The following is a 24,290-nucleotide window of genomic DNA, read 5'->3' as shown; positions in this document are numbered from 1 at the left end:
AAAGTTTACAATCAGGAAAATGAAAAGACAATGGGAGAAAATTTTTGCAAATAATATATCTGATAAGGGACTTGTATCTAGAGTACAAAAAGAACTATTGCAACTTGATAATAAAAAGACAGCCCAATTTAAAAATGGACAAGGGGGGGCTTCCCTGGTGGTGCAGCGGTTAGGAATCCGCCTGCCAATGCAGGGGACACTGGTTTGAGCCCTGGTCCGGGAAGATCCCACATGCCGCGGAGCAAGTGAGCCCGTGTGCCACAACTGCTGAGCCTGTGCTCTAGATCCCATGAGCCACAACTACTGAAGCCCGCATACCTAGAGCCCGTGCTCCACAACAAGAGAAGCCACCCGATGAGAAGCCTGCGCACTGCAATGAAGAGTAGCCCCCACTCTCCACAACTAGAGAAAGCCCGTGCATGGCACCGAAGACCCAACACAGCCAAAAATAAATGAAAAAAAAAAAAAAGGACAAAGGATCTGAATAGACATTTCTCCAAAGAAGATTTACAAATGGGCTATAAGCACATGAAAAGGCATTCCACATTATTAGCCATCGAGGAAGTATACACAAATTCTTAACCAAATATTGACAAGTAGAATTCATCAATATATAAAAGTAATTATACACCATGTTTAAATGGGGTTTACTCTAGGGATGCAAGCTGGTTCAGTATTTGAAAAGTCAAACAATGTAATCCATCATGATAACAGGCTAAAAAATTACATAACATTAAATGCAGAAAAAGCCTTTGAAAAAAATTAAACATTTATTCCTTTAAAAAAATTAATTTATTGGCTGCACGTGGGCTTTCTCTAGTTGCAGTAAGCAGGGGCTACTCTTTGTTGCGGTGTGCAGGCTTCTCATTGTGGTGGCTCCTCTTTGTTGTGAACACAGGCTCTAGGCACACGGGCTGCAGTAGTTGTGGCATGTGGGCTCAGTGGTTGTGGCTTGCAGACTCTAGAGTGCAGGATGAGTAGTTGTGGCACATGGGCTTAGTTGCTCCACAGCATGTGGCATCTTCCCTGACCAGAGCTCAAACCCGTGTCCCCTGCATTGGCAGGCAGATTCTTAACCACTCTGCCACCAGGGAAGTCCCTATCCTTATTTTTTTTTTTAAACACATCCTTTATTTATTTATTTTTTAAGTATTTATTTATTTATTTGGCTGTGCCGGGTCTTAGTTGCTGCGTACAGGATCTTTAGTTGCGGCATGCAAACTCTTAGTTGCAGCATGTGGGATCTAGTTCCCTGACCAGGGATCGAACCCAGGCCCTCTGCATTGGAAGCGTGGAGCCTTAGTCACTGGACAGTTGGGGAAGTCCTTAAACATTTATTCTTGATAAAAACTCTCAGAAAAAATAGGAATAGAGGAGAACTTCATTAAGTTGAAAAGAGCACCTACAAAAAAATCTACAGTTAACATTATACTTAATGGTGAAAGACTGAATGAATGCTTTCCTCCTAAGTTTGGAAACAAAGAAATGATGTCTGCTCTCACCAGTACTATTAAACAAAGTGCCAGGAGTGGTAGCCCACTCTATAAGGCAAGGAAAGGAAATAAAAGGGATTCATATCAGGAAGAAATATTCTGTACACTGAATGTATCAATATCAATATCTTGGTTGTGATATTGTACTAAAGTTTTGCAAGATGTTACCATTGGGGGGAACTGGGTAAAGGGTACAGGGATCTCTGTATTATTTCTTACTTTAACTGAATGTTAATCTACAATCATTTCAAAATGAAATGTTTAACCTTAAAAAAAATACAGATCGGCCCCAAATCCCTTTTGTTTTTATATGCTTTGCATTCTTAGCATTGCAGGGAAAGGTAAACACGATACTATTGGTGAGAGTATGAACTCTCCTATTCCGTGGTCCTTAGAAGGGCCATATTTCTTTAGAGCATGAGTTTTTGCTTTCAATAAAAATATCTAATTCATCAGGCATGATGAATCATCCAACAAGGATACTGAGTCTCTGAGCTTGAGGCAAGTTTTGTTTTACATAGCTAATGTCAGATATCCAGTCAGCTGCTGGGGTGCTCTAGGAAAAGGAGCAAGAAATGCAGAAATTGCCCTGAGGCCCCAGCAGGTGACAGCCGAATTGGGAAGGAGCTATTATGGTCAATAATCCTGGCAAGAAATCTCTACTTCCGTGGGGTCTATTGGTCCCTGGTATGTATTCTGGTGAGAAGTGGGCAGAGGAACAAATAATGATAGATTATGCAGTCTTGATGGAGGAAAATGGATAATAGAGAACCCAGGCTGAGGATGATTTGTTCCCTTTTAAAAACATAATTTGGGGGCTTCCCTGGTGGCGCAGTGGTTAAGAATCCACCTGCCAATGCTAGGGACACGGGTTGGAGCCCGGGTCCGGGAAGATCCCACGTGCTATGGAGCAACTAAGTCCGTGCGCCAACAGCTACTGAGCCTGCACTCTAGAGCCCGCGTGCCACAACTACTGAAGCCTGCACAGCACAACTACTGAAGCCCATGCACCTAGAGCCCGTGCTCTGCAACAAGAGAAGCTACCGCAATGAGAAGCCCGCGCACCGCAACGAAGAGTAGCCCCCGCTCGCCGCAACTAGAGAAAGCCCGAGCGCAGCAACGAAGACCCAATGCAGTCAAAAATAAATAAAATGAAATAAATTAAAACAAAACAAAAACATAATTTGGGAAAGGGGTAACAGTTGTTTAGTGGAAGGGAATTGAATGGCTGAGGGACAGGGGAGGGGGGAGGCTTATCTTGATTTTTGTATTATGTTCATGTATTATCTATTTACAAGAATGAATAAACTTAAAATTAACCGGTGGCCAGATTTCCTATAAGCCTGTCTCGGAGAGTATTTTGCTTAGGTTTTTGCTTGATGACTTAAGTCCAGAAAACTGCCACCTTCCCACCTTTGCCTGAATCTACAGGTGTCCCCGGCATATAGGTTACACTTTTAAGTGTATGGACTGAGTGGAAGTAGCACTGGACTGAGTAAGAACACTTGGGTTCTAGTCTTTTGTCTCACTATGTAGCTGTAACCTTCTGTAAGCTCTTTCAACTATTTCCCCTGGGCTTCAGTCTCCTTATTTGTAAAACAAAGTTGATCTCTAAAGCCCTTGGTCAAAGTTACTGCCTTATTTTCAGCTGCCCCCAGCATTTGAGAGTGGGTACCTCTGCAGTACATCTCATATGTGTTGAGTAAACATTATCCATTGGTTAACCAGGTAAAGGCTAAGAGGGGCACATAGAGGATGGCGAGGCGCCCCCCTCTCACTCTTCAGCACAAAGCAGCAGAGCGCAGTGGTTCTATGGGCCTGTGAGGTCCTTGAGACTACTTTTCACTCCCCAGCCCGATTCCTGCAGTACAGTTAGCTGGTGCTCAACAAATGAGTTAACGTGTGAGGGAAATGAATGAGAAGCGGACCAGGAGGTGTGGAATTATCTAGCTAATTCCTGCAAAAAATTACAGACACGCCGCCTTTCCCTGATGCTTCAAGGAGACTGCGGGGTGTGAACCTCCTGCAGTTCAGAAGCGAAGTCCTTCAGATCTCCATCGGCTTCAGACAGCGGGCGGGGCTGAGGGGAGTGAGCGAGCTCAGAGCTCGCCCGCCCCGCCCCTCGCCGCGCGCGCCCCCGCCGCCGCCGCGCGCCCCTCCCACAGCGCGCGCTCCGGGCAGCCGCGAGCCAGGCTGGAGGCGCGCGATCTCCTTGTCGCCGCGCGGGTGGGTGGGATCGTGGCGGAGCTTTGGGCGCCGGGGCAGGGGCGGGAGGGCGCCATGGCGGCAGCTGTGGCGGCGGCGTCCGGTCCCCGCGCCGCGGCGAGGTGAGGGGCCGCCTATTCTCGGCGGCTGAGGAGAACACAGCTGCCCGCCTTCCTTCCACGCGGGCCGCGGCTCCGGCATGGCCGGGCTCATTAAGAAGCAGATCCTGAAGCACCTGTCCCGGTGAGAGCGCCAGCGCCGGCCCCAGCGGTCGCGGGCCCTTCCTCTCCCCCTTCGACCCTCCTCCCTGACGCCGTGCTCCTGGCCGGCCTCCCTCTCCTCAGCCCGGGCCGGGACTCGGCGGCGATCCCCACCTCAACTCGAGCCGGATGGCCGCCTCCCCGCTCCGGTGGCCCCGAACGTTGTCACCACTCTGCTCTTCCCTGGCCCTGGGCCCTCCGGGACCCGGCGCCCCTGCCCTTGCGCGGGTGCCCAGGCTCTCCTCCCCAGCCTAACAGCCCCCCGGTCCTCCCGACCCCAAGGGTCTCCTGACCGGCTGCGCGCACCCTCAGTTCCCACACCGCCGGGCAGGTCACCCCGTCCTCCCTTGCATGCCCCCTGGGCCCTCTGCCAGTCACTCCGTGGACCCTGCGGTTTCCATCCTTTCCTGCCCGCCCCGCTGTGTTTCCTCTCGGCTGAGGACCCGCTGCCCCTCCCTCGGGGCCGTCTGCCCGCCTCTTGACCCGCCCACCACCGCCACCCCGGCCTTCCTCTTCCTAGTTCTGCTCCGGGCTAGATCCTTCTTCCCCGGCCCCTTCTAAATAACCCTGTCACCCAGTCCCGCGTAACCCATATTCCGTTCAGATTCCCAACCCCGACACTGGTTTCGCCTTCCCAGAAGCACCCAGCTCCTCTTCATCGTCTGGCTGACCCTGTTGCATCACCCTTGAAAAAGCTAATCCTTGCACCCAGGGCCGTTCCTCTGATCTCCTTTCTCCTTCCTTTGCTTCTCTTCTCCTTATATAGACTAAATGGAGTAGGGCCATGAGAGTTGGGCATAAAGTTTCAACAACCTTCCCTTTAAGATGTGGAGGTTTTTTGACAGCCTGTGAAAAGAGCTAACGACGCCCACTTCTACTTTGCAGTCATTTATTAAGCAATGTGATGTCCCTCAAGTCATTTGGACCCGAGCCAGGTGACAGGCAAAACAATTCAGGTGTAATTGGGTGACTGCTGACCCCTGATTACGATTGCAGGTTGTCAGAACTGGTGTCCACAAAAATTGGAAGCTAGCCTTTCAGTTCGTTTTCACTCCTTATTCCAAGCGGGGCTTGGTGATACCTTCATACCTTTAGACAGCCGTTGTCTGTCACGTGGAGAGTGATCCAACCCTTGGCTCCACAGTGGTCAGTGGTTTTCAGGAGGTGCGAGTAGGGGGAGAAGCCAGTCAACATGGGACCCAAGACCTTGCACTCATGTGTCATTCCTGGTCTTCTCATTGCCTTGGTGAGTGGTGTGTGAGACACTATTCCTGTCACTGCATCTCCTTTTCTGGCAGACACTGGCCAATTTACTGTTACTTTGATTTTAGACTTTAATTTGTCATTAGATTCAGATACATCTTTTGGTTAATCACCACACCATGTTTTAAAAGTAAAAGCAGATTGGAGGCTGGAGCTGGAAAGTGCCTTTGGACCCTTTACTTGGTTAACTCCCTAGTATATTGTTTTTCAGGTAACATTCATTTGGGTGTTCCATAAATTTGGTTGTTCTGTGTAAAGACTTATGTGTAGGACTAATGATTGTGAAATGAGACAAAATTTAACTAAAGGAAAACCATTAATTTGAGTGAACACAGAATCAGAGAATTTTAAAGTTTAGAGATGACCTTACCTAACATAGCACTGTGTTTAAAAGCCCAGGCTCTTTCTGGTTTCTTTCTTTTTTTTTTTTTAAAGTCTTTATTGAGTTTGTTACAATATTGCTTCTATTTTATGTTTTGGTTCTTTGGCCCCAGGCATGGGGGATCCTAGCTCCCCCACCAGGGATCGAACCCTCACCCCTGCACTGGAAAGTGAAGTCTTAACCACAGGACCGCCAGGGAAGTCCTTTTGGTTTACTTTCTTTAACTGTAAAATGAGGATAATAATAGTATCTAACTCAAAGGGTTATTGTGAGGGTTATATGAGTTAATACACAAGGGCTTGGTACAGTGCCTAGCACATAGTAAGTGCTCAATAAAACATGAGATATGGCTATTTTGGGGGCCACAACTTGTGTGACAATTTGATATAAGCCATAGACTTCTCCAGAAAAATCCACATACACAAACAAGTAATTTTTTATGTAAGTTCCCTGGGGCAGGGGAGGGCTAAGAACCCCTTAAAGCACATGCCTTAACCCCATAAGGCATCTTGAGTGAATGCCCTGAATAATCCTTGACTAGTTCAATCTCTCATTTTATGGCTGAGGAAGGTAAAGCCTAGGAGGATAAATGACTTGCCTAAGTTGCAGTGGAAGGTAAGGTAGAGAAATAGAGGGAGTTCCCTGGCGGTCCAGTGGTCAGGACTCAGCGCTTTCACTGTCAAGGGCCCGGTTCAATCCCTAGTCCGGAAACTAGGATCCCACAAGCCCCATGGCCCGGCCAAAAAAAAAGGTAGAGAAATAGAACCCACCTTTCTAATTCTGGTATACTTTCCCCATAGGGCACTCATATTCTGTGCACCCTCTATGAAGATAGAGTTTTTAAAGAAAAATTTTAATAGTATATGCTGACACATTCAGTGAATCCTTAGTGAACAAAGTATCTCTTTTAGATGAATTAGGGACATTGGGAGAAATTTCTTGTTTCCTCAGGGTTGTGTGGTTGACTGAGGAGGTGGGGGGAGAGGTTATTCAGGGCTGCAATTTCAGGGCTCCTGGAAAAGTGCTAGGACATGGGTCTAACTGGGGGAAAGGTCAAACTCCTGAGGCCTTTCTGTTGGTTTAACTCGGAAAAGCTGCCTTAATCACATGTGACATTTGTGTCTTTGTATGGTCTCTACTACACGTACAGCCGGCCTGCCTGGAGGGGAACTATAGCTTCTGTGTCTTGCCAAACCTGATGGGGAAGGAGAGAGGAGAAGGGGTACTGGGTTACTATATTAAGTAAATATTTATAGGTGTTTAATAATTACTTGTTGATGATGACAGTGCCGCTTGACCTGGAAGAGTATCCTATAGCAGGAAGGATATCCCAGTGACTTGCATATTATTTTTAATTTTGGTCATGAAGTTTCAGGTACTAAAGTTTCCTGTTGGAATGCATCCTACTTGTTAGTAGAGTATTTTGGTAAACAAGATTTGAAGGAGGTGATGTTCAAGATACTTTTGTTAAGTGTCTTCTCTAGGCCAAGCACTGATCTGGGCACTGGGGATTCAGGAGGAAAGAAGTATAAATCTCTTCTAAGGGCTTTAACCTATGGTTTGGATAACTGCTGTTTAATACAAATAGCTTCAATGTACAGTATTCATTTAAATAAACCCAGGAGGAGACCTTTACTTAGAAACAAAAGTAATCATTTAAAAAATATCCAAAATTGATTTTTCACCGAATTAGATTATTCTTGTTTTAGAACACCTTAGCTAAGACCTTTTGTTATACAAGTAAGAAGAAATATGATAGATTGTAAAGTGAGTCGAGGGACTATGGCTCAGGAAAAGAGCGTTTTTTCTGGAGCCAGACAAGCTAGATTCACCTTCCAGCTCTGCCACTTAATGAACAGGGCAGCCTTTCTGAGCCTTAGTTTTCTTGTCTGTAAAGGATGAGAATAAGGAAGAATACTACGTGCTTTGCAGAATTTTTTGAGAATTGGGGATAAAGTATTTATTATAGTGCCTGGTGTGGAAGTAGCGTTTAATAAAGAGTAGCTATTATCACATGGCCAGAGAATACACTTCCATGGTATGGGTGACAGCAACTAATCCAACTGGCTCTTTTAGAAACCCATCAGAAGTATGAATTATTTACTCAGAATGGCTGCGGGAAATGTGACCCCAAGTGACAAAGACATGGCTGATAGACATGATAGATATTTAAAAAACATAAGCATTAGGTGAAGTTCAGAGGCATAGAAGATTTCAGAGTCCTTTCAGAGAATAAGAGAGCCTGACTGAGCTCAGCCCTCTCCATTTCTGATCAGTGCCTCCACTCGTTTATACTCATCATCCTGGAGAGATCACTGGGCCAGCCTCTGGTGGACTGCTGGGAGGTGCAGGCTCAGAGAGGCTTGCCCTGCTTGCCCAGGGTCTGTTTAGGTGAAGGCTTCTAGGCCTAGTCTCAGCTTCCAGATCACGCCCCTTTATACTAGACTTTACTTATTGTCATCTTCATTTCCCCAATACTTATTTTGTGCATTTTCTGGCAACAGTGCAGTCATAGATGTATTTGTTTCCTTCCTCATCGTGTTGCGTTGCTTCAGAATAAGAGCTTTTGTTTACTTAGCAGATATTTAATAGTAATAGCCCACTGTGTGAATAAGCATTTTACACGTCTTATGATGAGTTAATCCTCAGACTAACCCTGTGAAGGAAACATTAGGCCCATTTTATCGATGAAGAAATGAGGCACAGAGAAGTTAAATAACTTGCCCCAAATCATAACTAGTAAGTGATGGAACTGAGATTCTAGCGCAGTCACTCCCATTCCAGAGCCGGGCTCCTTTTTTTTTTTTTTTTAAAATGCCTTATTAATCATCTGTTTTATTTTATTTATTTTTTTAAATTTTATTTATTATTTATTTTTGGTTGCTTTGGGTCTTCGTTGCTGTGCGCGGGCTTTCTCTAGTTGCAGTGAGTGGGGGCTACTCTTTGTTGCAGTGCACGGGCTTCTCATTGCAGTGGCTTCTCTTGTTGCAGAGCATGGGCTCTAGGCACGCGGGCTTCAGAAGTTGCAGCACACAGGCTCAGTAGTTGCGGAGTGCAGGCTCTAGAGTGCAGGCTCAGTAGTGTGGCGCACGGGATTAGTTGCTCTGTGGCATGTGGGATCTTCCTGGACCAGGGATCGAACCCATGTCCCCTGCATTGGCAGGCAGATTCTTAACCACTGCACCACCAGGGAAGTCCCCAGAGCTGGGCTCCTTAATCACTCTGCTGCTCTAATGCTTCTCATCTACTGAACATACTCTTGCTGCCAGCACCCACGTGGAGGAAGAGAATATTACCAGCACCAAGAAACACCCTTGTGTCTCCTCCCATCAGTACCTCTACCAAAGGGTAGCCACTGTCCTGATTTCTAACAGCAAAGATTAGTTTTGTCTTTTTTTGTAATTTATATAAATGGAATCACAGAATGTATGCTTTCATGTCTGGCTTCTTTAGTTCAACATTATTTTTGTGAGGTTAATCTCTGTTGTATCGATTTGTAGATTTTTCATTTTCATTGCTGTCTAGTCTTCTATTATGTGAACATACCTAAATGAATTTATACATTTTACTATTGATGGACATTTGGATAGTTTCCCAGTTTAGGGCTATGCTGAATAGTGCTGTTAGAAACATTCTAGTACATGTCCTTTGGTGAACAAATGTATACATATTGGTTGGGGATATACCTAAGAGTGGAATTTCTGGGTTGTGGGATATGTATATGTGAAATTTTAATAGATATTACCAAACAGTTTTCCAAAGTGGCTGGACCAATTTGCACTTCCACCAGAAATGTATGAGAGTTCTGGTTGCTCTATATCCTTGCCAACACTTGGTATTTTTTATCTTTTTCATTTTAGTCATTCTTTTTTTAAATTATTATTATTTTTTTATTTTTTTAAATTTTTAAATTTTTATTTTTTTTAACATCTTTATTGGAGTATAGTTGCTTTACAATGGTGTGTTAGTTTCTGCTTTATAACAAAGTGAGTCAGTTATACGTATACATATGTTCCCATATCTCTTCCCTCTTGCATCTCCCTCCCTCCCACCCTCCCTATCCCACCCCTCCAGGTGGTCACAAAGCACCGAGCTGATATCCCTGTGCTATGCGGCCGCTTCCCACTAGCTATCTACCTTACGTTTGGTAGTGTATATATGTCCATGCCTCTCTCTCGCTTTGTCACAGCTCACCTTTCCCCCTCCCCATATCCTCAAGTCCGTTCTCCAGTAGGTCTGTGTCTTTATTCCTGTCTTACCCCTAGGTTCTTCATGACATTTTAGTCATTCTGATGTGTATGTTTTGAAAATTTCTTTACTTCATCTGTGGTAAACCAGATGGCCACTTTATTTTTGCCTCTGTTTAATTTTCAAATTCTGATTTATTTGTAAATTTGAGTCACAAGCAAATGTCAGAACCTTGAAAACAGATCTTTTTGGAGAAATGTTCAAATTGGGAGGTTAAATGAAAATAATTAGGGTAATTTGTAACCATTAACCCATAACATTTCTTGCTTGGAATAGATGTGATGCTTTGCTCCCTGTCAAAATAACAGGATATATGATTTCACCCAGCTCAAGGGGAGGAATAGAGAACATACTTGGGAGCAGGAATGCTATTCTAACTAGACCAACTCTAATTCATAATATGTCCTACAGGGTCAGCTCCCCTAAGCTACTCTTACTTTCATAGCTCCTCAATCCACAGATACTCTGGAAGCTCCAAGTTTGTTTTTTATTTTCCAGAAGTGGTTTTTGTTGCAGTGGCAGTGAGGATGGGGCAGGGGTCTGGGCAGCAGGGGTCTGGGCAGTGGTATATGTGGGTCATTTGAAAGTTGGGGAGTTCTGAAATGTAGACAATCCAGATAGGGATGGGCTAAGTTCATTCAAGCTGACTTCCTCATGCCATCTGGTGTAGTGCTTTCCCAGGCAGAGCTGAAAATATGCATTTCCCTTTTCTAAGAGAAATCTGTTTTTCTTTCTTCTCTCTCTGTGTCTCTTTTTTTGAAATTTCTGTTTTTTAACCTGAGCAAAAGAAGGGGCTGCAGTGTTCAGGAACTCACTTCATTTGAGGAACTGGCTTGACAGAGGTAGAAAAGGGTTCTACTTCTAATAATATAGGAGTATCTTATATTGACCTAACCCTCCCTCAAGTAACAATTACGAACTCTGGGTAGTATGTAAAAAGCAACAACTGGAAGACTTTGGAAAGTGACCAAATGAGGCAGAAACTGACAGGGAACTTGAAAGATGGGAACTGCACTGGGTAAGATTCTCACTTATATAGCTTTTTGCCTGAGGACACTCCCCAGTTTGCATGGTGGGTGATGGCTAGCACTCAAGCAAAAGTCTGCAGTCTTACTAGCTTGGGGAGTCAGAGAGTAGAGTTCAGGGCTATAAGAGGGGCTGGAAAATGAGGGAATAAATCTCAGAAAGAAGGGAGCAGACTTCCCTGGTGGCACAGTGGTTGAGAGTCCGCCTGCCGATGCAGGGGACACGGGTTCGTGCCCCGGTCCGGGAAGATCCCACGTGCTGTGGAGCGGCTGGGCCCGTGAGCCATGGCCGCTGAGCCTGCGCGTCCGGAGCCCGTGCTCCGAAACGGGAGAGGCCACAGCAGTGAGAGGCCCGTGTAATGCAAAAAAAAAAAAAAAGAATCCGCCTGCCAGTGCAGGAGACATGGGTTCAATCCCTGGTCTGGGAAGATACCACATGCTGCGGAGCAACTAAGCCTGTGTGCCACAACTACTGAGCCTGCGCTCCGGAGCTTATGAGCCACAACTACTGAGCCCATGCACCGCAACTACTGAAGCCCACATGCCCTAGAGCCTGTGAGCCGCAACTACTGAGCCCACATGCTGCAACTACTGAAGCCGCATGCCTAGAGCCCATGCTCTGCAACGAGAGAAGCCACCGCAATGTTAAGCCTGCGCACTGCAACGAAGAGTAGCCCCCACTCGCTGCAACTAGAGAAAGCCCGTGTGCAGCAATGAAGACCCAATGCAGCCAAAAAGAAAAAAAAAAGAATAAAGAGATTTGCAATTATAAAAAAAAAAAAAGAAGGGGAAGCCCTAAAATCTGCTTTAATCCTTGATATGCATGGGGGAAGACTCCATGGAGCCTGGAAAGGCAATGGTTGAAAGCTGAAAGAATTGAGCTGAGATTCAGCTTCTGTCCACCACAGGGAAGACAGAGTTTGGAGTATGAATCTAGCTGAGTTAATTGCCCAACAGAACAAAATTCTTCAAAGGAAGATTGACAGAATCCAGAATCTCAATAATGTCCAGTATACAATAATAAATGACTACATGTGTAATAAAGGAAAATGTGACTCATTGTCCAGAGAATGGCAGTCAGTAGAAATGACCCCAAGATGACTCAGATGTTGGAATTATCGGACAAGGACTTTAAAGCAAACTTGGTAGTAGTAAATAAACTTGGTAGTAATAAATATCAGACAAGGACTTTAAAGCAAACTTGATAACAAATGGAGAATGTGAGCAGAGAAATGGAAAGTATAAAAAGAATCAAATATAAAATCTAGAACTTAAAAGTACAGTATCTGAAATGAAATATTTATTGGACTTGCTCAACAGCAGATTGGAGATGGCTAAAGAAAGGGTCAGTGAACTTGAAAATAGAGTAGTAGGAGTACTCTGAAGAACAGAAAAGATTGAAAAACAAAAACAGAGTCTCAGCCTATGGAACAATATTAAAATATGTGTAACTGGAGTCCTAGAAGGAGAGAAGAGAGGATAAGATACATGGCAGATTATACTTTCCAAAGATGGCTACAACGATATCTTTCACCTTACATGTTTTTCTCTTGGCCCTAGTGGCTTTCTTGTAACCAACTGAATGGGGGTGGAAGTGACATCCAAGCTACACGAAGCAACTACATGTAGGTGTGCAGTCAACAGTCCCAGCTGAGCCCAGCCTTTGAGACATTCCAGCTCAGGGCCCATCCATGTGAATGAAGAGGGCTCCAGGTGATCCCAGCTCCTAGCCATTCATCTCTTCCCAGATGAGGCCCCAGATATCATGAATCAGAGAAAAACAACCCTAGTTATCCCTTGAATGGATTTCTAATGCACGGAATGTGTGAGCTTAATAAAATGCTTACTGTTTTATGGCGCTAGGAGTACTTTGTTATGCTGCAGTAGATAACTAAAACAAGACAAAAAACTTCTGAATAATGGCTGACAACTAAATAATAAAAAAAATACAAGTAACCAATTTAAAAATGGGCAGAGTATCTGAATAGACATGGCCATAAATACATGAAAAGATGTTCAACATCATGAGACCATCAAGGAAATGCAAATCAAAACCACAATGGCTGGACAGGAATAGAGTCGCAGATGTAGAGAATGGACTTGAGGACAAAGGGAGGGGGAAGGGTAAGCTGGGATGAAGTGAGAGAGTGGCATGGACATATATACACTACCAAATGTAAAATAGGTAGGTAGTGGGAAACAGCCACATAGCACAGGGAAATCAGCTCGGTGCTTTGTAACCACCTAGAGGGGTGGGATAAGGAGGGTGGGAGGGAGACACAAGAGGCAGGAGATATGGGGATATATGTATATGTATAGCTGATTCACTTTGTTATAAATCAGAAACTAACATACCATTGTAAAGCAATTATACTCCAATAAAGATGTTTAAAAAACCCCCAAAAACCACAGTGGCTACTAGGATGGCTATAATGAAAAAGACAGATAATAACAAGTGATGGTGAGGATGTGGAGAAATTAGAACTCTCAAATACTGCTGGTAGGATTGCAAAATGGTACAACCACTTTGGAAAATAGGCAGTTCCTCAAAAAGTAAAACAGTTACTGTTTGACCCAGCAATTTTACTCCTAAGTGTATGTCTAACAGAAATAAAATTTGTAAGTCCACAAAAAAACTTGTATTTGCTTTTTTTTTTTGCGGTACGTGGGCCTCTCACTGATGTGGCCTCTCCCGTTGCGGAGCACAGGCTCCGGACGCACAGGCTCCGGACGCACAGGCTCAGCGGCCATGGCTCACAGGCCCAGCTGCTCCACGGCATGTGGGATCTTCCCGGACCGGGTCATGAACCCGTGTCCCCTGCATCGGCAGGCGGACTCTCAACCACTGTGCCACCAGGGAAGCCCAGTATTTGCTTTTTTAAAAAAATATATTAATTTTTTATTTGGCTGTGCTGGGTCTTAGTTGCGGCACGTGGGATCTTTGTTGCAGCATGGGGAATCTTTAGTTGCAGCATGTGAACTTTTAGTTGAGGCATGTGGGATCTAGTTCCCTGACCAGGGATCAAACCCGGGCCCCCTGCATTGGGAATGCGCAGTCTTAACCACTGGACCACCAGGGAAGTCCTGTACTTGCATTTTCATAGTAGCATTATTCATAATATTCTCTAAGTGGAAATAACCCAAATATCTATCAACTGATGAATGGATAAACAAAATGTGACATATTCATGCAATGGAATATTCTTAGCTATAAAAAATAATGAAGTGCCAATTCATGTTACAACATAGATGAACTTTGAAAACAGTATGCTAAGTGAAAGAAGCTAGTCACAAGAGACCACATATTGTACGATTCCATTTATATTAAATGTCCAGAATAGGCAAATCTATAGAGACAAAAAATAGAATGACAGTTGTCTAGCTTTGGGAGGGATGGGGAGATTGGGGGTGATGGCTGCAGGGTATGGCTTTTTTTTCCTTGAGGGAGGTAGTGAAAATTGATTAAGCTTACGGTTGTACAACTATGTGAATATACTAAAAAAACTGTACATTTTAAATGCATGTATATATGGTATGTTAATAATATTTCAAAAGAGCTGTAACAGAGTGAGAGTGGGAGAAATAATGTCTAAAAATGTTCAAGCTTGGTGAAAAACAGATTTACTGAATCCAAGAAGCTCAGTAAACCCTAAGCAGGATAGATCCAAAGAAAACCACCCCAGGCACATCACAGTTACATTGCTGAAAACTAAAGATAAAGAGAAAAACTTGAAAGCAGCCAGAGAAAAATGCCTCATCACAGAAAGGAGAACATTGATATAAATTAATGGCTGACTTCTCATCCGTAAGAAAGAGGCAAGAAGACAATGGGATGATATCTTTAAAATGCTTAAAGGAAGAAACTCAGCCTGGAATTCCATATCCAGCTAAAATGTCCTTTAAAAATGGAAGGTGAAAAAAAGACTATATTTATTTACTTATTTATGCATGCATGCATGCTGCATTGGGTCTTAGTTGTGGTACATGGGATCTTCCGTTGTGGCACATGGGCTTCTCTCTAGTTGAAGTGTGCAGGCTCCAGAGTGCATGGGCTCTGTAGTTTGCAGCACACGGGCTCTCTCGTTGAGGTGCATGAGCTCAGTAATTGTGGCACGGGGGCTTAGTTGCCCTGTGGCATGTGGGATCTTAGTTCCCTGACCAGGGATCGAACCCGGGTCCCCTGCATTGGAAGGCGGATTCTTTAGCACTGGACCACCAGGGAAGTCCCTGGACTAAGTGATTATTTAAGATCCCTTCTAGCTCTGAAATTCTGTGACTGCAAATCTAAGAATTCTCACTTCCCATCATTGTGGTACATGTAAAGATGTCTGAGAGCCTTTCTCTGTTGTCTCTTTGGCAGATTGCAGTTCTCTGGCAGAAATGAAACCTGATCAAAATCTGTTTTTCCATCTTGATTTCATCTTAGCTTCTATGCTCTGTAACAGTAACAGATGGCCAGAAAATGTTTTCCCACATTCTTGAAGTGGAATAAATAGCAGGCTTCCATTAGCCTTTTCAGCCACCCTTGGACTCAGTGATGTCATCCTCTATTAGGAGCACAAATGCTGAATGAAATTTGTACCAGGGGTTGTTGGATGGTTTCCGATTAGATCTCAGATCAGTGGTTTCTTTGGTTGAGTAGACCTCCACAAACCTCCCCCACGACTGGCCCCATGGGTCACCTTTTCACCTATTCTTTGTTATTATAAAATATGGACAAAATCAGTTGAGGAATTCTTACTGCATTTTTGTCTTTTTTTTTTTTTTTTTTTTTTTTGCGTTACCCGGGCCTCTCACCGCTGCGGCCTCTCTCGCTGCGGAGCACAGGCTCCGGACTCGCAGGCCCAGCGGCCACGGCCCACGGGCCCAGCCGCTTCGCGGCACGCGGGATCCCCCCAGACCAGGGCACGAACCCGTGCTCCCTGCACCAGCAGGCGGACCCCCAACCACTGCGCCACCAGGGAAGCCCCTTACTGCATTTTTGAGAAGCTGGTAAGGTAATAGCCATTTTTTGTTGACTCCTAAAAGTAAATTGATAAATTAAAAAGCAAATCTATGTTATATCATTATTACTGTTATGGGAGAACAGCCTGTGGTGGTCCAGCATAACCCGCCCGTACTGTCAGCCATCCTTAGAGCATAAGTAAAGAACTCTTGGTTTTGTGTGTTCAGTTTTTGATGATTACTTACTAACTTACTTGCATATTTGATCATAGAGCTGATGGCACAGTAACCTGTGTGGTCTCTTGTCAGTGTCTTGGTAGAGACTGGGCATTACTGCTGGTATGGTGGTGACTTAGCCCTGGGCATACTTAAGAAAGATTTTATTAATCTGATTTGTTTGGCGAAGTGCAGAAAAGTTTTTGATGGAGTTACACTATAACTTTACCCCCCCAAACAGATTTATTCTTCTTATACAGGTTAAGCAGTCCATGGTAGGTTGTAAAAGGGAAAAGATGTCCTCTAACCATTTCTGAGATAGCTTATAAATTCATTCTGTGCCAGATGTGTTTTAGAGGAACATATTACTGAGTGAAAATGTTACTAGAAGTAAGACAGTCCAGTGAGCAGAGCTGGGTTCATGCTTTTTCTCTGCCTCTTCCTGCCCTATCACCTTGGGCAAATGACTTCACATCTGAGCCTCATGTTCTTCCTCTTTATTTTTTTAAACATCTTTATTGGAGTATAATTGCTTTACAATGTTGTGTTAGTTTCTGCTGTATAACAAAGTGAATCAGCCATATGTATACATGTATCCCCATATCCCCTCCCTCTCCCACACCTCTAGGTGGTCACAAAGCACCGAGCTGATCTCCCTGTGGTATGCAGCTGCTTCCCACTAGCTATCTGTTTTACATTTGGTAGTGTATATATGTCAATGCTACTGTCTCAGTTGTTCCAATTTACCCTTCCCCCTCCTCGTGTCCTCAAGTCCATTCTCTATGTCTGTGTCTTTATTCCTGTCCTGCCCCTAGGTTCATCAGAACCATTGCTCTTCCTCTTTAAAATGGGGATAATGATGCATAACTCATTTGGGATATTGCGAAGACTAATTGAGATAATGTGTTTAAGTTCCTTTTCAGTGCCTGGTACAAAGTAAAATGTTGTCATACTTTTTTATTTTTTTAAGGCTTGAAAAAATGAAAAATGACATTTATTTTATATGGAACTGTAAATAGAGTTAGATTTTGCATAGAATACAGTAAAGAAGTTAGATGTATGCTACCTATTTAATACAGTCACTCTGAGAATGTCAGTGCTAATAAGCAGTGTAACTTATTCATTTTATTTGAAGTATGTTCCTCTTTTTTTCAGAGAGAAACATACTTGAAAAAGTACCTATTACTTTTTTTTCTTGAAAATAGCTTTTTATCAGAAGGAAAAGTAGCTTATCTTAGTGATTCTCAGCTGAGGTGGGGAGGTGGGGTCTTATCAGAATCTGTGCAGAGGAGAGGGGAGACACACAGTCCTCAAAACTAATTTTATGTCTTCAAAAATTATTATCTTTAAGACTAATTCTTCTGATGGATGCCCTGCCCCCATTTCTGAGCTGAGGCGGCTTCCCTGAATACTTAAAGAGTAAAGGAAGGGTTGCTGGGAGGAAATAATTGTACTAGCTTATTTTAGATACAAAAGGGGCTTGAAAAACAAAGCCTGCTGGTACCTAGTGATTACAAATAACGTTGAGTTCTGTCTTCTGCTTTCCTTTCCTTCCTTCAGGACTGTGTTTCCTCCAGTTTACTCAGGGATGTGCACTGTATCTTCCTTTACTTTCAGTTGTTGTTGTTGTTGTTTGACATAGTGGAAGTGTTTAAGGTGTTCATTTTTCCCTTTCACACCCAGTACTGTTTCCTAGTAGGTGGCCCTTCTTTACAGGAAAAGAGGAATTCTCTTTCCCTCTGTGGCAAGTTAGTTTTCAGAGAATAGGAGCCATTATAGAAAACTTGTTCTTTTGTTTCCTAGAATAAAATTGATTCATACTCAGTAAATGTTGATTAATTTTTTTTAATGAATTAAAATCAGTAAAAGTATGTGTAAGGGTCTGGGATTTTATTTTATCCTGTTTAGAAGCTAACAGCCTGCTGCAGTTCGTGGTTGCTGGCAGAGCACGAGGCTCCTGGGTCAGAGACAAAGGACTTTATTACTCATGGCCCAGCAAGCAGCATAAACACAGGTTTGCATTAGTTCCCCTTGCCCCCACAGGTCCCATGGGCGTGGTATGAACAGGCCCCGATGGATGCCTGTACATGTGTTGTAGGAGTGGAACATTGAGCTTGGGGAATCCATTGCTTTTATAGTACGTGGTACACAAGCCTGCTCTTTGCCCTGGAGGGGGACATTACTTCATCCCTCAAAACGCTTTGCAAACAGAATCCTGAGAAGTGGCCTGGGTAAGGAGCAGTCAGGGTCATGTGTTTTGTGTTTTTCTTACCCACCAAGACATGTAGGAGTGTGAGAGACCCATGGGAGGAGTAGCTCTCTCAACAGGAAGTTTATACAGTAGGTCGTTGATAGAAATCTTAGGTAGATTTATTGTGAAATACTTGCCATACTGAAAGGTATAGAGAGTGATATAATGAATAGCCATACAGTCACCTCCCAACTTGAGAAATAAGCATTGTCCATACAGGTGACACTTGCTGTGGTCCCCTCCTCTCATCCCATGAGTAAGCATTTCCCTGAATTTGTTGTTATCATGCCAGTGCATTTCTGTGTACCTTTTAATATCATACAGTACTGTGTTTATAAACTTCTAAAAATTTTTTTACTATCATTTAAAATATTGTTACAGAGCCCTTTTACATAGTATTGGGTTGGCCAAACAGTTCGTTCGTGTTTTCCATAACACTTTACTGAAAAACCCGAATGAACTTTTTGGCCAACCGATACCATGTTAGTCACTGTAGGGGAAAATTGTAAAGATAAAACTCTTGCCCGTCATGATGTTATGGTCCAAGGAAAACCACAAAGACTGAAAACATAGCTTAGTAAAAGGAAAGGATATGTGTGAAAAAAAAGCTGGTAAACAACATATAACTCTAAAGTCAGCTATTAGCATCTAATATATGTAAGGGCTAAGTATAGTTACTGATGGAAGGAGAAATGGAATTCATTATTGGGGTAGAAAATAGTGGCTATGTGAGGCAACAACAGTGAGAACTTATATGGGTGAGATTCATCTAGACAACTTGTCATACAGGAGAGGGGGTTACGTTGTGAGGCAATGGCCTTAAGTTGATCCAGCCAGAAAGATGAGAGAAGGGAGCTGGGAGTAGTCAGTCAACAGGGCAGTTAGCTACGAGGTATGTAGGCCCAGCATCCTGTCAGGGAACCATTTTATTAGGAGGGATGGCTAAGACTAAGCCCCTGATCAAAGGGCTCAACATCTAATTGTGCAGCAGTAGTTACACATGGGAAAATTAGAGGACACCCTAAGACCCTCTCTGATTATGACCTAAATGTGTGTTACAGATTCCAGGGATGTAGAAGGTACGAGTTTAATGTGAGTTCAAGCAGTTAGGGAAAGAAAGCCTCAGTGAGAAATCTGGAGTTGGACCTTGAATGGCAAATTGTGATAAGGGTGCTCCAGGAAAAGGAGTGGGTGGCAAGAGCACATGAGCAAAGATGAGACAGTGACTGTGGAAAAGGGAGAGGATGGGCCTGTGTGCATTGTTTATGTCCAGGCCCCTTGATCTGTAGAGTTTCCCATGGCCTGGATTTTGCTGACTGCACACTTATGGTGCAGTTCAGCAGTTTTCCTCTGTATTTCCTGCAAATTAGCAGCTGGACCCAGTAGCGTGATGAGATTCAGGTTCAGTCCCTTTGGCAAGTCTGTAAGTGGTTGTGTGTTCTTTTTTTTTTTTTTTTTTTTTTTTTTGGTTGTGTGTTCTTTTGTCACATCAGTAAAGGTAGGTGTAAGGGTCTGGGGTTTCACTTTACCCTACTTAACAAGCCCATTATTAATCTGCTACTGTTTTATATTCTAACCTCATAGAGCTCCCTCTTCTGCTGTTTCAAATAGTGTTTAAAAAGTATAATGGCTTGCTTTCTGAGATATCCTGGTCTGTTACCCCCCAACACCCCCGCCCCACTTTTATTTGGACCATCTCTTTTCTTCATTTCTGTCTTGCTCAGTTTTGATTCCTCTCCCAGCAGTACCCGGTCCTAGGAAGGAGCCTTGGTTAGTTCCATGAGTTTATAGGGTTAGATTGCTTCAGCTCCTTTGGGCCCCTTGCCCCAAATCCCTCCAGTTTCAGTTGCTATTCTCAAATTGGCCTACATTGCTTTTTGCTGAGTACTTGGTTATCTTGGGATTCTTCTGTTCTCTGATCTGTCTGATGCCCTATTGTTTTCCTCTGTGTTGATCTGCACAGCTGCTTATAGAATTCATGTCTTGTGGCTGTTAATGTTTTTTCCCTGCCTGCTTGTGTATGAGGGTTTATGAGGATGCTTTATCTTCTAGTTTTGTTTTAAATGTTATCCATGGGTTTTTTAGTTGCTATCTAGTCCTGGTTTTATATGGAGATTCAGATATATCAAAAGGCTCTATTGCCACTGCTATAGCCATTTCTCCAGAATTCCCATTGTAGGTTCTTGAGTAGAAAGATGACACAGTCGAGACAGAATGAAATGTCTCACCTAACATCTTTTTAAAAAATAATTAATTAATTAATTAATTTTTGGCTGCATTGGGTCTTCGTTGCTCTACATGGGGTTTCTCTAGCTGAGGCAGGTGGGGGCTACTCTTCATTGCGGTGAGGGGGCTTCTCATTGCGGTGGCTTCTCTTGTTGCGGAGCACGGGCTCTAGGTGCACGGGCTTCAGTAGTTGTGGCTCATGGGCTCTAGAGCACAGGCTCAGTAGTTGTGGCGCATGGGCTTAGTTGCTCCGTGCCATGTGGGATCTTCCCGGACCAGGGCTCAAACCCGTGTCCCCTGCATTGGCAGGTGGATTCTTAACCACTGCGCCACCAGGGAAGTCCTCACCTAACATCTTACGTGGCATAGAGACAGTGTGGCCATTAGTCCCCATTTGTTCTTTAACTTTCTCTTTTCTCTAAATTGAGAAGTGTTATTTGCTATAATGCCCATGTGCAGATTTCTGTGGAAATAATAGCTTCTTATCATCACTCTTTTCAGGTTCACTAAGAATCTTTCCCCGGACAAAATCAATTTGAGCACCCTGAAAGGGGAGGGTCAGCTGACCAACCTGGAGCTGGATGAAGAGGTTCTACAGAATGTGCTGGAGCTTCCCACCTGGTTAGCCATCACTCGGGTCTACTGCAACAGGGCCTCAATCCGGGTGAGAATGGGGGTCAGAGTACTGCTACTCTCTTTGGACAGCAGGCCTGCCTTCTTGAGGGGTGACTCCCACAGCCCTGAGTCTTTGCTTTCCTCTTTCAGATCCAGTGGACAAAGTTGAAGACACACCCAATTTGCTTGGTAATGGCCTTTCTTGATTGCAAGTAATCAAATGGGGATGGCCGGGGTAAGGTTTTAGAAGATCTGAGAGAAGATGGGGAGGAGCCCTGATGGGCTGTCCCTTTTGGGAGTGTGGGTTCTTCTGTCTGGCTTGCGAGCTTCTCTGTGAGACAGAGTGACTATTGTCTGGGCTTTTTCTGGAACTGCTGTGCAACATAGCAGTTAGCACTGAGACACAAGACCCTGGAGTCCTGAGTTGGTTTGGTTTTATTTTGATTTTTGTTTTTATTTTAAAACAAGTTTTGCTGCCCAGGTTCTACCTTTACATTTCCTTTGGACTCCTGACAGAGGAAAAATTAGAAGTTTAGTTCATGTTGACTGTTGGGTGATTATCAGTTGAAAGCCCTCCAGGAACTGATTGATACATGTCTTTACCCCAAGGACTGGAGTCCCCAGGAATAGTAATATCTCGGTAACTTGGATATATGTTTTCTTTTTCTGCTGTGAGCTAATCCCATGCTTGTCATGGAGTTCTGCTGCTAATGGAAATGGAAGGGGGAAGATGAGGGCTCTCTTTGTATTTCAGTTTGTTCATTCATTCATTCGACAGACATTTATTATCTGCCTACTGTGGGCACAGCCCTCGACTAGGTGTTGGAGCACAGAGATGGATAAGACACAGTCTGTGCTGTGTGGGATTTTGTGCAAATGCTTAGCTCTCTGTGGCTTTTATTTCAGTGTCTGGATAAGGTAGAGGTGGAGATGAAGACGTGTGAAGAGCCTCGGTCCCCCAATGGACAGTCTCCTATTGCCCTCGCTTCAGGGCAGAGGTTAGTTGCTTTGGGTCCTATTATTTCCAACATATTAACTGGTTCAGATCACCTTTTAATTAAAAAATAAAAACTTTATTATGGAAAATTTCAAACATGCACTGAAATAGAGAGAATAGTGTACTGAACCCCCATGCACTGAAGATCTAACTTTCACAATTCTCAACATTTTACCATTCTTTTTCTACCTTTCTTCTGCCACTTTATGTGTGTGTATGTGTGTGTGTTCGCACACTCTGTAGTTCTTATTTATTTATTTTTGGCTGTGTTGGGTCTTCGTTGCTGCACGCGGGCTTTCTCTAGTTGCGGTCAGCGGGGGCTACTCTTCATTGCGGTGTGCGGGCTTCTTATTGTGGTGGCTTCTCTTGTTGCAGAGCAGGGGCTCTAGGTGCGAAGGCTTCCGTAGGTGTGGCACGCTGGCTCTTGGAGCGCAGGCTCAGTAGTTGTGGTGCACGGGCTTAGTTGATCCGCGGCATGTGGGATCTTCCTGGACCAGGGCTTGAACCCGTGTTCCCTTTGTTGGCAGGAGGATTCTCAACGAGTGCACCACCAGGGAAGCCCCACTCTGTAGTTCTTTTTTTTTTTTTTCACTCTGTAGCTCTTGAAAGCAAATCCCAGGTGCCATATCATTCCACTTGTAAATACTTCTGTATTGTGTGTCTTTAACAGACAGGATTGAGAAGAAAGAAAAAACCCCACAGTACTATTATCACAATTAATAGAATTAATAGGGATTCCTTAATATCATCTAATACTTACTGCTTATTCAGTTTTCCTGAATTGTCTCTGAAATATTTTTTTACAATTCAGTGTGGCTCCACAGAGCTCCACACCTTATATTTGGGGCTATGCCTTTTAAAGCTCTTTAACTCTGAACAGTCCCCCATCCCTACACTTTTTTATATATCATTTGTTCTTTGTAGAAACTGGAGTATTTCTTCTAAAGAATTTCCCACATTTTATATTTTGGCTGATTGTGTCCTCGAGGTGTCATTTTAAATGTTTCTTGTTTAATCTGGTAGTTAGATTTAAAGGCTGGATTTGATTCATTTGTTTGTTTGTTTTCTTGGTAAAAATACTTCATGAATGGTACCACGTATTTCCTACTGTAACGTAACGGGAGGCACATAATATTCCTTTGGTTAGGATTAATCAGTGGATTCAGATGATGTTGGCCTGACTTGTCCGTTATGATAAGTTCCTCATCCACCTCTTACCTCATGGTTTAAGGACCATTGATGATGGTTGTCTGTACATCTATTATATCATTGTAGGATAGAAAATAGAGATTTTTATAATTCTTTTTTCCTATTGCATTTATTAGTTTTGATTTTCTATGAAGAACTTTCTTTCACCAACTATTTGAAATACAGTTTGTACAGGAATGTCAGGATAAATGCTGGATTCTTTTTTTTTTTTCTTAGCTGTGTCAGCACTTAGTTGTGGCACACGGGGTGTTTGTTGAGGTGTGCAGGATCTTTCATTGCAGCACGGGCTCTGCCTTGCAGCGCGGGCTCTGCCTTGCAGCGCATGGGCTTCTCTCTAGTTGTGGCATGCAGGTTTGCTCTCTCTAGTTGTGGCGCATGTGGGCTCTGTAGTTTGCAGTGTGCGGGCTCAGTAGTTGTGGCATGCGGGCTTAGTTGCCCCGCGGCATGTGGGATCTTAGTTCCCCAACCAGGGATCGAACCCGCGTCCCCTGCATTTGAAGGCGGATTCTTTACCACTGGACCACCAGGGAAGTCCCTGTATTTTTTATTCATATACTGAATCTTGGTTCCTAACTACAATAATATAATAAATGATTTACTTTTTCAGTAGTTTCAAAAAATAACAAAACCAGTATTATAACTATCGATACGACTACTGAATGCAGTAGCTTTCTTTGTGTGTATGTGTGTTTTAACCTTATGATATATCCTATTAGGGATGTATTGTCAAAATACTGTGTTTTAGGGCTTCCCTGGTGGCGCAGTGGTTGGGAGTCCACCTGCCAATGCAGGGGACACGGGTTCGTGCCCCGGTCCGGGAAGATCCCACATGCCGCAGAGCTAGGCCCGTGAGCCATGGCCGCTGAGCCTGCGCGTCCGGAGCCTGTGCTCTGCAACGGGAGAGGCCACAACAGTGAGAGGCCTGCGTACCGCAAAAAAAAAAAAAATACTGTGTT

At 43.8% G+C, this 24,290-nt stretch overlaps 1 protein-coding gene across 5 annotated transcripts in view; it reads left to right on the top strand.

Moving 5' to 3' along the window:
* Nucleotides 1-3,695: 3,695 nt before the first annotated feature.
* Nucleotides 3,696-24,290, top strand: part of BLTP3A (bridge-like lipid transfer protein family member 3A) — a 54,287-nt gene continuing 33,692 nt past the window's right edge. Inside the window, exons 1-4 of one of the 5 annotated variants that reach the window (XM_022581662.3) lie at nt 3,696-3,941; nt 21,015-21,177; nt 21,279-21,317; nt 22,035-22,126. In XM_022581662.3, the coding sequence (XP_022437370.2) occupies nt 3,898-3,941; nt 21,015-21,177; nt 21,279-21,317; nt 22,035-22,126 (338 nt within the window). In that variant the 5' untranslated portion in view covers nt 3,696-3,897. Of the gene's footprint in view, nt 3,942-21,014; nt 21,178-21,278; nt 21,318-21,339; nt 21,364-22,034; nt 22,127-24,290 lie in introns of those variants that run through there. The other 4 variants (XM_089917982.1, XM_022581661.3, XM_089917981.1 and 1 more) reach the window with 4 other exon arrangements.

The sequence above is a fragment of the Delphinapterus leucas genome, chromosome 10 (genome assembly GCF_059928025.1).
Source record: "Delphinapterus leucas isolate spDelLeu-1000000601 "Yukka" chromosome 10, BTC_Dleu_Yukka2, whole genome shotgun sequence".
Taxonomy (NCBI): domain Eukaryota; kingdom Metazoa; phylum Chordata; class Mammalia; order Artiodactyla; family Monodontidae; genus Delphinapterus; species Delphinapterus leucas.
Note: the sequence above shows the minus strand (reverse complement) of the source record. Positions and strands in the feature narration are given on the sequence as shown.